We start from the raw sequence: 14983 nt of genomic DNA, 5'->3' as shown, positions 1-14983 counted from the left end.
TGCTAAAGGTGGGCAGAGCTAAGCCTTCATTAGATTCACTCAAACGCAGTTAGACATGTTCAGTCAATAAACATATTTCTGTTGAATTTTGATATTTGTATTGCAGTTTGAGACGAAGTGGTATACTGTCGTAAGCAAAAGTCAGAGGGTGTTGATTCTGAATTTCTAAGTGAAATTAAGTTAATACATCCTCTAGTGTGTCAAACACAAGGCCACGTGGGCCACATCAGGCCCGGGACACAGTCGTATTCGGCCTGCGAAATTATTTGAATTTTATGTTCTTACCGGCTCTTTTCACCCTGAGATGCACTACAGTCTCCTGCATACACTGGAACATGGTGTGCATTCTGACCCCCCGTCCCCCAACAACAATCTATCGCCCAGCAGTTACACAAAAAGACACCTGGTGTTTAGTTCAAGCAAATAGTTAAAAAAAAACTTTGTAAAACAATTTATTTTTATCTAGAACTATTTTTGAATAGGTATTCATTGCTTATTTCGCTGTTACAGTTTGGGCATACTTTGAATAAACAATTGCCCGTTCAGGTCACAGCAAAATGTAAAATAAAAACATAGCTGGACTCCTTTTAGTGGCTGAGTTGGACACCAATGATCTAGAGAGAACACTTTTGCACATTTTAATGCACAGTTTCTGTTATAAGCTGAATTTAAAGTACTGAAAAAAGAAGTAATCAAATGTGGCCTGTGTAAAAGTTTTGGCACATTTTGTTTCATTTTTTTCCCAACATACTACACAACAGAAAAACTCAAATTTGCAGAACCATTCCAAATTTAGGTTTGTCCCATGTTGAACTGTGGTCACCATCCCTCCTTCCTACTTTCCGATAGAGTTTAGTTCCAACCTGCATCTAATATCCTGCTCCTCCTCTTACCACACTTACCTAACATGAATGCATGTGATCCAGCCAATCAAGAGCTTCTGGAGATGTTATTTAGCTGGAGCAGATGTGGCAGGTTGTGGCTGGAACTGAACTCTACAGGAAGGTAGATCTCTAGGTCCAGGGCTGGTGACCACTGCTGTAGAGGACTTCTTTTCAGAACAGAAAATCAACAAAGCATGTCATTTGACTATAGACGCTATTTATCCATAAACCTAAAGAAAAAAGTCGAGGCCACGACTTAATTATCTCTTTGTCATGCATTACTAGGTTGTGGCCACACATTAGGATCTCGTTCCCATGCCTTACTAAGTCGTGGAAACTACTTATCTCATTCCTATGCCTTACTAGGTTGTGGCTAAGCATTAGTATCTTGTTCCCACATGTTAACCACTAGAGACTTAGTAAGCCATGGGAACGAGATTATGCTTTGCTAAGTCGTGGCGTTGCATGAGGATCCCGTTCCCATGTCTTACTAAGTTGAGGTCACAACGTAATTATCTCATTCTCATGCATTACTAAGTCATGACCACACATTAGGATCTTGTTCCAATGCCTTCCTAAGTCATGGCCATGACTTAATTATCTTGTTCCTATACCTTAATAAATTGTGGCCACTACTTGATTATCGCATTCCTACGCCATACTAAGTCTTGGCCACGCATTAGGATCTTGTTCGTATGCCTTCCTAAGTCGAGGCCACGACTCAATTATCTTATTCTCATGCATTACTAAGGCATGGCCATGCATTAGTGTCTTGTTCCAGAGACTTAGTAAGGTGTGGGAATGAGATAATGAAGTCATGGCCATGACTTAGTAAGGCTTGGGAACAAGATTATGCCTTAGTAAGTCATGGCCACGCATCGGGATCCCGTTCCCATGCCTTACTAAGACATGGCCACACATTAGGATCCCATACCCATGCCTTACTAAGTCGTGGCCATACATTATTTATCTAGGAATTCACCAGCAGGCTCTCTAGATAACAGATGCAAAAACCAAAAAGTTAAGTCGGTAATGTGTTTCCTCTGCAAGCCCCACACATTCCACCAGAACTACGTTATCAAGGACCAGCGTGGGTTGAGCTACATGGCTTCTCCAGTCATGAGCGCCTTTGGTCTTTGTCCCTCTGTGACCCGAAGCTCAGGGTTTGAGGGAAGCCCTGGTAGCTCAGCTGAATCTGACATGCCTTTGCTGGCCTGCCACAAATCCACCTGTAACTCTGACCACAGAGCAAAGAGCGAGAAAGATTTGTCCGAGTAAAAGCCTCCAGCCTGACAGTTACCACGGTGCTCAATCACCGAGGCGCGGCAAGCGCTTGCATCCAGCGTGTAATCCGGCGTTATCCGGCCCGCATCTGTCTTCCTCCCTGAACTTTTTTTTTTCTTTTTTCAGCGGAACCGAGTCAGGTTTGATTTATGACAAGCCTATCTGGCTTTGGGGGGGGTGGTGGGGAGGAGGAGGTGAAAGGGGGGGAAGGGGGGTGGGATGAATGGGGTGGGGGTGCCGAAGAAGTGTGGCGACGGGAGAAGAGGAGGGAATCCAGTTTTGAAGTGCCGTCGCATCCGAAAGTGGAGCAAAACTTTGTGAAATATGGGTTTGCAAATATTTTTTTCCCTCCCCCCCTCCCTCTCTCCAAAGTTATTGTACCATCTTAGCCTTGTTTGGCTTGGATGCAGCACTAGAAAAAGGGAGGGAAGCTTTCAAAGTAGAACAAAGTGAGAAGTTCTGAACCTCTCTCTCTTTTTTGGTCTCCCCCCGTTACTCCATCTCGCTTTTGTTCTCCGCGCCTCAATTTTTCACGTTGTATCAACCAAACGCTGCTCGAGTGTTTGAGTTTGGACGCCGTTTGGCCCATGAAAAGGGAATTCGAAATAACAAGGGCCTCTATCCTCCGCAGACACGCGTGTGAAAAATCTGTCCATCGTCCCGGAGAGACCTGTGGGAGTGTGTATGCAACGCCACCCACGCCGATCTCCGTCAAGCTCTCCTTGTGTGCTCGTGCCAGTATAAAACATGGAAGGGGGGAGATAGAGAAAGAGAGAGAGACAGAGAGAGAGAGAGAGGAAGAAAGAAAAAGAAAGTCAAGAGAGGTTGGGGACGGAGGAGGGGCGGAGGGGGAGGAAGTGGCGAACGTCGCCATGGCAACAGGAGCGGGTGAGTGATAAGCGGCGCTAGGAGTGTTAAAGCGTTTCGCAGCCATATCTCTGTTTATGGAAACGCTACGGGACCAGCCAGCAGACACCGATCAAGCTGTGAACTGCTCTCCCACAGCACCGATCTCATTGTGCCAAGCGAATGATATCTCAAGCTGTCTCGCGTTTACAATTGTAAGAGGGAGAAAAAGAGGAGTTGGAAAAAAAAAGATAGATCAGCACCAAGAAGGGGAAAAAGTGCTGAAAAAGAAAGTTCTAGGGGTCTCCAATTTAAGCGTAGGGTGCAAGATGAGCTAAGTAGGGAGGGAATCGAAAGACATCATTATGCTTGACATTTGGGGAATTTAGTATTTTATATCAGCTTCATAAGTAAAAAAACAGAAGGCAAATGCCATAAACAGGACCAGTCCATCACATTTTCTGTACACTGACAGTGCCTTTACAAGCGTGCACTGCAAAAACGATATCTTAGAAAAGCAAAATATAACACTTTCTATGAATGTTACCTTTGTAGGCATCTATAGACACATCCATAACATGTTATAATGCATGCATAAGTCATAAACATGGCAATGAATATTTATAATAATACATTACATGTTATAGCCATGCTTATTATGCATTACAAATTGTTAGCATAATACATTATAAATACTGTTCATAAATTATAAGAGCTCATAAGTGTATTTGTCTGCTCTAAGTAAAGTGAAACGTACTGATCTAAAGCCTCCTGTAAAGTTGAGTGAGGCTTCCAGTTGAAGAAGTTACTGAAACACTAAAACATACACAGTAAAGCACATTACACCGTTAGCTAGGCACTGACTTAACACTGCATATCCAATACTGACCGTATAACATGTTAATAACACTATTTATAATGCATTATATTAACAATTCATAATGTGTAATAAACATGGCTATAAAGTGCAATTCAGTGTAATTCATTTTTATAAATATTTAGAACCATGTTTATAATATATGAATGCATTGTAACATGTTATAAATGTGTTTATAGATGCCTACAAATGTGACATTCATATAAAGTGTTACTGAAAATATCTAATCTCACATTATGAGATTTTTTAAGAATATTATAAGATTCTTGAACCTATTTCCACATTTTTTCCCTTGTTTTAAGTAACTGTATCTCATTCCATTGGCAGACCATTTTACTTGTTTCATGCAGGCAAAATGAATTACAAAATTATAAAACAAACTTCCACATAAAATGACTTAAAATAAGTAAAAATAGATCGAAGTTCAGTATTTTCTAATATTCTTACAACAAGCTCGAAACAATTTAGGTATAAAGGCTGGATTTAAGTGTTTGTATTCACTTGCTAAGATATCATGGAGATGATTATTATTAAATCCATTCAGCCATGAAAAAGACTTTGTAAAATATTTGACGCATGGACAGCTTGTTTCGTGACAGTAAAATGGTTTATTTCATTCTAGGGAACAAACGTAACTAGGGTTTAACATTGAAGACCAACATGTTGATCTGACATTTACAGGCTTTGGCTAGTTCCACTGTTAGAACCCATTCGTGGTCAAATACTGAGGGAAAATGTATAAAACGGACAAGATTATTTGATAAAATTACAGATGACTGATAGCACTTCCCACCATTCTATCTAGAAACACTAGCATGAACTAGGACAACATTCAGTACTGAAATTTCTAAGGCTTCAATATATAATCTATAATTGCACTTTAAACCTGGGTTTTTACATTTATAGATTTTCTAGTTAGTGATTGATACTTTGATATTTTGCCTGTTGAGCTCATAGTGATAAGTGACAGCCAGACAAACGCAAAGAGATGTGAACACCTAGTTTCATCGTTTTTGATGAGATGATTGGTGTAGCTATTCATGACTGGCTCAGAAGCTGATACACACTAGCTAGCTATGTGACAGGAATGAGGCTTGAGGTGTGATCTATTTTATCGGTTTCCATCGCTACGGTTACCAAAGAGGAACATCAGTCACGCCATCTTGGCTTTAAAGCTTGGTCTGAAGCAACACAACACCACAGTGAACAAAGAGGTAATGCATTCTTTTACAGTCCCTTAAGGGGAGTCCTTTCTAGGTATTATCCTGGTAACTGTGAGGTATAAACTCCCGAGGAACTGGGTAACACGATGGTACATTACACAATGTATTAGACTGGAATGTTTAGCAGGTTCTAGCTATTAACTAGTCAAATGTGTCAGGGAATCTCTAAAGTGCTATATCATTATTTTGAGTATAATGAGGGTAGTAAGCTTTTAAACTTGCTGGATAAATGTAAACTGTCCATGTCTTTAAACCTACTGACCATTCCTCCACTTAAACACCACTACTAGTGCATTTCAGTGTGATTTAATGAGAGTCTTGGAACCTGGAACCAAAATACTTACCTAGTCCTTTGGAGTTTGTACATCAAACTTACCTGGTAAACACCTAGAACTTAGGGGACTGTAAAAGAAAGTGCTACCAACAAAGATACATAAGTTCAGGTCCTGAAACACTACTTTGAACTGTAACCCTCCACCTCTGCTTTGGCTTTCCTATTTAATGCCTTATGTATTTTAATTCAGGTTGCACACGTAATATATACTCTTCAGCAGAAAGAAACATATTTTCCCATGTAACTGACATAGATGCTCTACACATCTTTACCTTAAGCAAAATTTAAGGAACCTTAACTAAAAATGTATCTTTTTAAATATTCAAACATCTCAAGTTCACAATGAGTGGGGAACTGATAGGTTGATATTATTGAGAATCGCACTAACCTGGATTTCTACATCCTATCATTAACGGGTGATGAAGTTAACCAAAGGGACTGATCTAGAAACAGGCACCTCCACCAATTACAACCCCAACTGGATGTAACTCAATAACACTGTTTCTTCATCAGCTCTTCAAGGCAACTTGGCCTAAAACTGATTACAACACAATAACTGGTAGACTATGCCTCCATCATCTTGGGTTAAACTCTCAAAAAGGTGCTCCGAAATGTATGGATCACCCAACAAGCCCCCCCCATGTCCTTAGTCTTCACCTCACTCGCATTAGTACATCCCCTCAGAAGAAAGACGTGTCGGACGAGAACGCTCCAGCAAGCCGGAATTCTTCCCTCATGAGGACGCAGAAGAGACGCTGGGGCAAGGCTTTGGAGTATGGTGCGGGTCGAGGGACGCAAGTGCGCAGGAGAATCTCCCGGCCAGCTGGGGGTGGGAAATCTGGAACTCCGCCTCCTCCTCCCATTGGCTTCCGATCTTCAGATCCTCCCAATCGGTTGGGATCGTCTTCCAATGGAGCCAACAGGGCGGCCTACATAGATTGAGAGACATTTAGAAAACATGACTCTAAGGCTTCCACAGATTTTGAGATGTTTGTTAATGCAGGGGTTTCTGGGGAACCACTGCACTGCACAGTTTAATGTACTCCCTGATCCAGTTCACTTCATTGATGAGAACCTGCCTAACATTTTGGCTGACTGACTAGATGACATTAGGATTCTTTGGATTCATCCATACCAGCAAAAATCCCTTATTCCTTATTTCTGAGGATATTTTAACCATCAAGATTAAGAGCAAAATTTGCTAGCTATCCACAACCCTAAGGGTGTTGAAACAGGAAACAGCTGAAGCTGTGCAGGGGCGGTGAGTCCCCAGGACAAAATTTGGGACTCCCTACTTTTATATAATATTTGCCATCTCCATGCCTGGAGTGAGCCCTAATTATCAACCCCTTCTTGATCAGAATCAGGTGTACTAGAACAAGGAAAACACAAAAGTAAACTGCAAAAAGTGGGCGTTCCTGCTCCGTAGACTGTTTTCAGATATACTTTTTGTAAGCTTATTGACCATTCCTCCATATAAACTCAGATGATCCAGCTAATTCAAGTCTATAAAGTAGTGCTCACCAACCCTGGTCCTGTAGATCTACCATCCTGCGGAGTCTAGTTCCACCAAAGTGTGCTCAAGCAAGCACTGTTTGACTGGAACAGATGCATTAGTTAGGTAAAGAGAGGCAGTATGTAATGCTAAGTTATTGACCAAGTGGGAACTGGAAATTTCCGACTTCCATGTTGGAAAAATCCGTTTGAACGATCGCCGAACTTGTAATTCCCGAGCTGGGAATTTCTCAAGAGCTTAGCAACTGGGATAAGTCAGTTTCTCAAAAGCTCCAACTTCTCAGAGTTGCAAAATTGTGACGTCATTCCAAACAGAGCAGGTTAATTTAGCATATTGCTGCTATTGGAACAAAACCTCTTCCACTCCAAAATGATGACATTACAGGAGAAGGAAAAAACCTGCTTTACTTTGAATGTAAGTCAAGGGAACCAGTATTTTTTCCCATTTTGGGCCATTTCTTTCAGTCCATTCATCATGTAATTTACATACAGTGTAAAGGGTAACAGACATTTTCAAATTATTTAAAAGAACTGAAAAATGTCACATACAAAGTTTTCTTCCGGCAACATCGATAAGCTATGTGTGTATAATATGTCAATAAACACAAGGGGTGAGTGGAGGGAGGTGACGGGTGGGTGGACGAGGGTTCTGTGCTCGATGTTTGATCAAATTACATGCTTTCATAAGATTTTTCATTACTAAATTCAAGGTGAAAAGCCACAGCCTAAATCCACTTACAATAAAATAAATGAAGCAATAAACAAACAGCTATTTCAGTCAGACAGAAACGCTTTAAAAGCTAGCTTACTGTGGGTGTCCGCTTTTGGGTGGGAAGTAGGATTTTCCAAGTTGGAAAATTCCAAGCTCCCAGTTGTCATGAATGTAGCATTTGAAACTGAACTCTACAGGCCCCGGTTTCCCAAAACCATCTACGATAATCACGAGGTGTTAGAGTGCGCAGAGTGATGCTCGATCTACCATTTAAGAGCCACCTTAGTTCTAAGATGCTTTTAAAAAGCCCATCCCAGGAACGTAGATCTCTAAGAAAAGGGTTGGTGCCCACTACTTCTTTGACAAAGCATTTGACAAGGTTCAACACATTTGGCTTCTAGCGTGAGAAGGAAGGAGAAATAAGACCCAAAGGCAGAAAACATTACCCAAAATTCCTCATTACAGACTCTGAGATTTAAAACAAAAAGTGTTGGGACTGGGAATCTGTAGTAAATTGATACAATCCTTTTTTTTTTCCAGCGGAGGAACAAATCTCGCTAATTAGTGAGCTGATTGCGAATTAGCAAACGTCTTATCACATCCATGAGATTTCATCTAATGAGGGAGGGGGAAGGTAACAAAGCACACTCAAAGGACACATTCAAAAGGCTTCTCTGAGATGCCAGGCATTTACTTAAGAGAACGCCACAGCTTCAGATTCTACAAGAAGACCGGAAATCAAACACCAATCAGCACTTCCGTCCTAATAGGTCAACACCAAAAGGAAGGGGTGGGGTGGGGGACATACTGACCTCCACATCCATCAGAAAACCCTTTTTAATACATGGCGCCGGTAAGGAGATAAATGAGAGGGAAGCAATAAATATTACTGATTAGCGGCAGACTGGGTTTAAAAAAGGGTTGGAGATGAAAGAGAACAGTTCAAAAGGCAACAGGCCAAATGCACACAGTAACTCGCATTAACACACAGTTGGACAATGGACGAGCTGCTACCAGCCCCCTTTAGCTTTAATCATTCATAAACCTTCAGCGGACAGATCATTTTTTTCCCAGCTCAGGTGGGCAAAGGACTTTGACGGGGCGAGTGAAGTCGAGCCGGGGGGGGAGGAAGAGGGAAAGTGAGAGAAGATGTTGCCGGTGGTTACCTCATCACTGGAATCAGCCAGCTTGGCAAGGGTAAGAGGCAAGCCGCGTTAGGAGAGAAAAGAAACAAAAAAAAAAAAAGCCAAGAAATGAATACGCCAACAAATGAACAAATTAAAAAACACATACAAACCAACAAGAGGATATGCAGACAAGGGGAACCGAAAACACACAAAGAAGCTCCAAGGTTTAAACAATAACTAAAGTGGTCAACACTGTGAAAGCCTGTACTGTATAAAAGTAAAGGAACTCATTAAATACTCATTTAATGTACTTTTAAATGCATTTCAAAGCACACTTTATTTTGATGGTCCCACATAGCTTAGGTACAAATTAGGGTGGGTGATATGGCAAATATATCATGATACTTCAAGACATTTTCATGATACACAATATGCATCATAATATTTCATTTTTTTGGAGATTTAAAAAGTGTGTAAAAATGTGTAAAATAATGAACAGAGCTGTAGATTACTTATGTTTAAAACTAAGAATGAAGTTATATTACAATTAACATCCTCATTATTATCCTCATTATTATCCTCATTAGAATTCCTCATATTTGAAAAAGTGCTGATCAAATCTCAAATCATAGAAGTTATCAAGAAATTGCTGCTAATATATAATGTGGACCATCAAAATAAAGATTGCTACATCTTAGCAACTTTTACACATGCAACATAAAGATGAGTTAAAGAAGGCAAAACTTGGCCAGAACAGTTGGTCAGGATTTGAACTACCAGAACAGTTCATTTCTGTAGCAAGAGTACAAATTGGCGATGCACCGAAATGAAAATTTCTGGCCAAACTCAAAAACTGAAACCAAAAATGTAAAAAAGTTAATCGTAAATAAGAACTGTTTACAGAAACTAAACTTACTAAAGTGATTACACAGGCTACAGTACATGCCACTGAAGTCAAGGTCCCTGAATGGCAAAGGTAATTAATTCCTTTTTTAAGTTTTTTCCACTTTTAAGTTTTACTTTACATTTTAGCACTATTGTTTTTGAATTTTTGTTGCATTCTGCATTATAAGAGGAATGACCTTTCATTAAGTCGTAACAAACCTGCAGTGAGAAGTTCTCGAATGTTGTGCTCTCTCCTGATACTTGGCATGAACAGTGACTATAAACTGTCTAATGTTTATCGTAGAAACCGGTGGGGTGGGGGGTTGGGGGGGTTTAGCTTCTTAATGCTCTGCATGTATTTTTCTGCCATGAGTGCAATGAAAAATACATTTTAGGGCAAAATTTTATCTCAAATTCACAATATATTAGAAACCAACATCTCAGGCATCGGGCAACATACTTCATGTAATAACTTTCAGTGAGGGAGCATTTAGAGGTGGATGTTTGATTCCTATCATCACCACTGTGAACAGTTCTGGCTCTAAGCTTCTCTCAAATAGGGCATCTCATACTGAACCACTCTGAATGACAGTTTACATCTTCACCATTTAATTAAGCAGAAATTTTGAAAAGGAAAAAAAAAAAATCAGCGTGATTCCCTTTTTTTGGAGCTGAAACCTGAGGGCCATTTTCAGCTTGAAGTTTTTGGTGGCCAAAATGTCGGTGCATTCTTAGAGCACATGCAGATTATTATTGATTTCTGCAATTTCATACATCATGCTCCTTTCGTACACACAAGGCAAAAGCACAAGCACACTTCAAACTGCCGTGCAAAGCACATCCCAGAAATTGGTGGCAGCTAAAGCAAAGCCTTGCATCTGTTGCATGGAGTTGCTGCATACAAATCCAGAGCAGAGGCATGCACACACACACCCACACACAGAAAAAGACACCATGCAGTTCCGCGTCAGTCTGTCAACTCGTCCCTGCAGCGCACTGGTCAAATTTTAATGACAGGATTTGAGCTGTCTGTCTGCAGTGCTGACATTTCTCCTCCTCCCCATTGTTCCCTCACTCTTTCCTCTTTCGCGCTTGCTCCTTGTCTCTCACTCTTTCCTTTTCTCTATTTATCTCGCTTTCGCATCCCAGAAAGCTCACCTCATTTGAATCCCCTGATTTCACATGATTTACATGAGGATGCTCGGGATAATTATTGCCTTTCTATTTCCAGCTTGGCAACATACAGGGTATAATTTAACACTCACACACTCACATCTTCCCGACTGGAGAGACAGAGAAAAAGAGAGAGAGAGCAAAAAAAAGACAGATTGAGGGAGAGTTTGGGCAAACAAACTCGATTTCCGACTGCTTGTACTTAAAGAAACAGCAAGAACGCAAGCGCTGTCTTATTGCCTTTACGCTCGCTCAGAGCGAACGAAAAGCGCCGGAAAAATAACGGCCGCACTTGACATTTTAATACAGCCAGAACAGTCTTAGCCCGTTTACCTATAAACAGCGAAGATTCAGCATAAATAGAGGAGCAATCAGGATGTCTAGGGGTTGAGCATGGAAGTCTGAGAATACTTATGGCAAAGCATCTTTAGTCGTAATTACTTTGCGAATATATTAAGGCTTGAAAAACAAAATAAAAACAAAACAAGAGCAAAAAGTGCTGATGTAAACTAAACCGATAAGCTGATATGGACGAAGATTTCGGAATTTAAAGAACGACTGAATATAAGGCCGTCAAAGTTCCCGCGTTAGAAATACGTTAAGGCAAATTATGGCTTCCGCTAACTTTCTTTTATGCATTTTCATAGTTCGACCCATCAATCCATCTATAGCAATGCAAGCTGAAGCCCAGCTGCTGCTGTTGTGCTGATTGAATCTGTGATTATTGACCTCTTGTTCTAAACAGCTTTCATTAAATGTTTTTTTTCAAGGAGATAACTTCAACACCTTCAGCACACTACCTAAATCAATGAGCAGCAAACCGACAAAAGCACAAGCTTGGTGGAGCTCCAGCTGCAATCGAGAGCCTCCACTGTAACAATGAACCCACAAGCGGGTAAACGAGAGTGAGAGGCTGCAATCGCGGAGGATCTGAACCACTGACTGCATGTATGATATATAGGATATTTACACTGGCTGGAAAGCTACCGCTTTCACTGGACGTCAGTGATGAGACTGCAATCATGTTATGGAAATGTAATGTTTGTGATGTAACTACCACATTTTTCTGACTGTATAAGATACCAAAACACTTACACTTTTACTATGTGAAAAAAAAAATACTGCCCAACACATAGCACTGACCAGCAGGGGGTGCTGTTTCTTTAACGTACACTTCAAATACCAGGTAAGGGAAGCTAGGTGGCTAACAATTAGCATGTAACATCAGCTCTGAAGGGCAAGTCAACAATTCAATTATATTATTCAAGTACATAATACACTAATTCAAGTATATTCATACTGCCAATATGGCGGCAATCAAATTTTACAGTGTTTTCTTTTATTCCAACAAGTGTTGATTACAACAGCCCTGGAAGAAATTGTTAGCTTATTAAGTCGGACAGTAGAAGATCATGTATGACACTGAACATGCTATCCCAGTCCATTTGGTTAGCTAAGACTGCTTTATTGTTCATGACACACTGTAACAGCTCACAAACCTCAGAATTACCATAACTGCCCCCTTGAGGTTGAAGCTGGTATGGCTTGCCAATGGTTAGCCAGTTAGTGCCCTGTAATTTTCGGCTTTTCATGTGGCTCATGAAGGGTAAGGGAGAAAAAACAGCCAAAGTTGATACACGATGGTAATCATTAGCCACTTGGCGCCCCGGTAAAGAATTTTTCACCTTGTTCCCAATGGGTAAGGACTGCTGCTGGTCAAAGCTGGTGTAAAGTGTGTTGGCCGATATTTTTAATCTAAAATTCTGAGAGGAAAAAAAGAGGATTTTGAAAGCTGAAACTGCACAATTGATTAATCAAGTGAATCAAGTGTACTGGTGATGGACAATTGCACACAATGTCTTGAGGCGCTTAAGAAAAAACTGAAACGCTGTTCTTCAAATGAGCTCAGAAGATATCAGTTATCGGATACCTTGTGGCTTTTTACTGCATTTGTACTCATTTTCACTTCTAATGATATATGGTAAAAACACACTGACCGCCAATATAAAGGGCTTTAAATAACGCATGTAGGTACCAAAGACTTTTAAACAGTATTACATGTATACTGGCATGGTGTCCACTTCTCTATTTAAAAGCACTGAAACCATTTCTGTATTTCAATTTCTTTAGCCCTATTCGGACAGGATTAGTTTTCCATGGGGAGGAGGGTGATGCCAATTTACCACAGGAAATGTTTTTGACCAAATCACAGGGGACAAGAAATCTCAGTGTAAATGACAGAGATGAGAGTGGCTACACGATATATGCACCACCTTTACTTCAGAAACGAGTAGAAAACATGATGAACCATCTAATTTAGACTTTATTTCATTTACCCTGACATTGGTGTCTTAAGTGAATCCAGTGCGTCATCAGCCATTAATTTGGGAAGTAAATGTTTCTTCGAGCCTTCAAATCTAATAAACTCCTTTTCCACAGAATATGATAGTGCTTTTACCGACATGCTGATTTCTACAGGATTTATATAACCTGTGTTTATTTCTACTGTTAGTTTTAGAGAATCTTTACTGACGCGAGATCGTGCAGTCTGTAAAAATGACAGACATGGCGCATTCATACGGGACTAAAATCACTGAGAGATGCCAGAAATATTACCCCACCTCCTCATGTACAGCTAATCCTGTGTGAATAGGGCTTTCGGCTCCTAAGAAAATAACTTGTTTGTGTTAATTACGCTTTCGCCACACGTTGCAGGCTTCCTCTGGTAACTGGACGTCGACCAAAAAGAAAAAAAAGGGGAAAAAAGCTTGGCATTTTTTACTTCCTATGGAAAATGTTTTGTATCATGATGCAAAAAAACATAATACATATGAAATTTGTAGAATCGTTTCACCCCTACTGTACACCCACATTCACACCATGCTTGATCAGAATTTACATTTTTAATCCAATATGAAAAAATAGCTAATGAAATGCCATGTATGGGAAACGTTTCTAACTTGGCAAGTTCAGGAAGGTTCATAATAATCAAACTGACAGACGTCTCATTCTATATTTAAACCTCCATCCTCATGTCTAACAGTGCGCTGTAGCTGTGCGTTGGACGGTTACTGCCTCTGAGGAATGTATTCAGATATGCTTGACGAAAGGAAAAACTCTCTTCAATATGATTCAGAGCTGAAATTCCACTCTATTACATGACTGTTCCTTAAACCCCATGGAACAGTAGGCAGTTCCACACGTTAATGCCTCTACTTAAGTCAGACAGCACCCTTCATGCATTTCATTCCCAGTCAAAATGGCCATTAAGCACAAGTCATTCATTTTTCAGGGTCAGGAAAAAAGGCAGACATACATATTAAATAATATCTGATTTTTCAGTATTTTCAGTGTCCACTCTTTCTTATTATTACAGCTTCTATTCTTTTCAGGAGACTCGTTTTTCAGCTTTCCAAAAAAATCTGCAGAGATATTTTTCACACCTCGCAGGCGCTGGCCTTGCATACATACAGTGTTTTGGTAACACTTTATTTGGACGGTCCACTGGAAATGTTTAATCAATCTTTAACTAACATTCAAACAAATATCTACTAAATGCAGCTGAACTTGAAGTTGCGTGGGAAAGATTCTACAACCCCAATTCCAATGAAGTTGGGACGTTGTGTAAAACATAATTAACAACAGAATACGATGATTTGCAAATCCTTTTCAACCTATATTCAAGTGAATACACTACAAACAGATAAAGTTTTTGTAAATATTCACTTATTTTGAATTTGATGCCTGCAATACATTCCAAAGAAGTTGGGACAGGGTCAAAAAAAGACTGGGGAAGTTGAGGAATGCTCAAAAAAACACCTGTTTGGTGAGATGGACTGATGCAAAGTGGAAAAGTGTCCTGTGGTCTGACGAGTCCACATTTCAAATTGTTTTTGGAAATCATGGACATTGTGTCCTCCGGGCCAAAGAGGACTGTCTGGATTGTTATCAGCGCAAAGTTCAAAAGCCAGCATCTCTGATGGTGTGGGGGTGTGTTAGTGCCCATGGCATGGGTAACTGGCACATCTGTGAAGGCACCATTAATGCTGAAAGGTACATGCAGGTTTTGGAGCAACATCTGCTGCCATCCAAGCAACGTCTTTTTCAGGGACGTCCTGCTTAT

The 14983-nt window shown here is 40.4% G+C and overlaps 1 protein-coding gene across 2 annotated transcripts in view; it reads right to left on the bottom strand.

Annotated features, from left to right (window-relative positions):
- Positions 1-4479: 4479 nt before the first annotated feature.
- rab3gap1 (RAB3 GTPase activating protein subunit 1) overlaps positions 4480-14983 on the bottom strand; it is a 110859-nt gene continuing 100355 nt past the window's right edge. Inside the window, exons 24-25 of one of the 2 annotated variants that reach the window (XM_037539333.1) lie at positions 8842-8862; positions 4480-6377 (exon numbers count right to left, since the gene is read on the bottom strand). In XM_037539333.1, the coding sequence (XP_037395230.1) occupies positions 6129-6377; positions 8842-8862 (270 nt within the window). In that variant the 3' untranslated portion in view covers positions 4480-6128. The remainder of the gene's footprint in view (positions 6378-8841; positions 8863-14983) is intronic. The other variant, XM_037539334.1, reaches the window with a different exon arrangement.

The sequence above is a fragment of the Pygocentrus nattereri genome, chromosome 6 (assembly GCF_015220715.1).
Source record: "Pygocentrus nattereri isolate fPygNat1 chromosome 6, fPygNat1.pri, whole genome shotgun sequence".
Lineage (NCBI taxonomy): Eukaryota > Metazoa > Chordata > Actinopteri > Characiformes > Serrasalmidae > Pygocentrus > Pygocentrus nattereri.
This window is presented reverse-complemented; position numbering and strand designations above follow the sequence as displayed.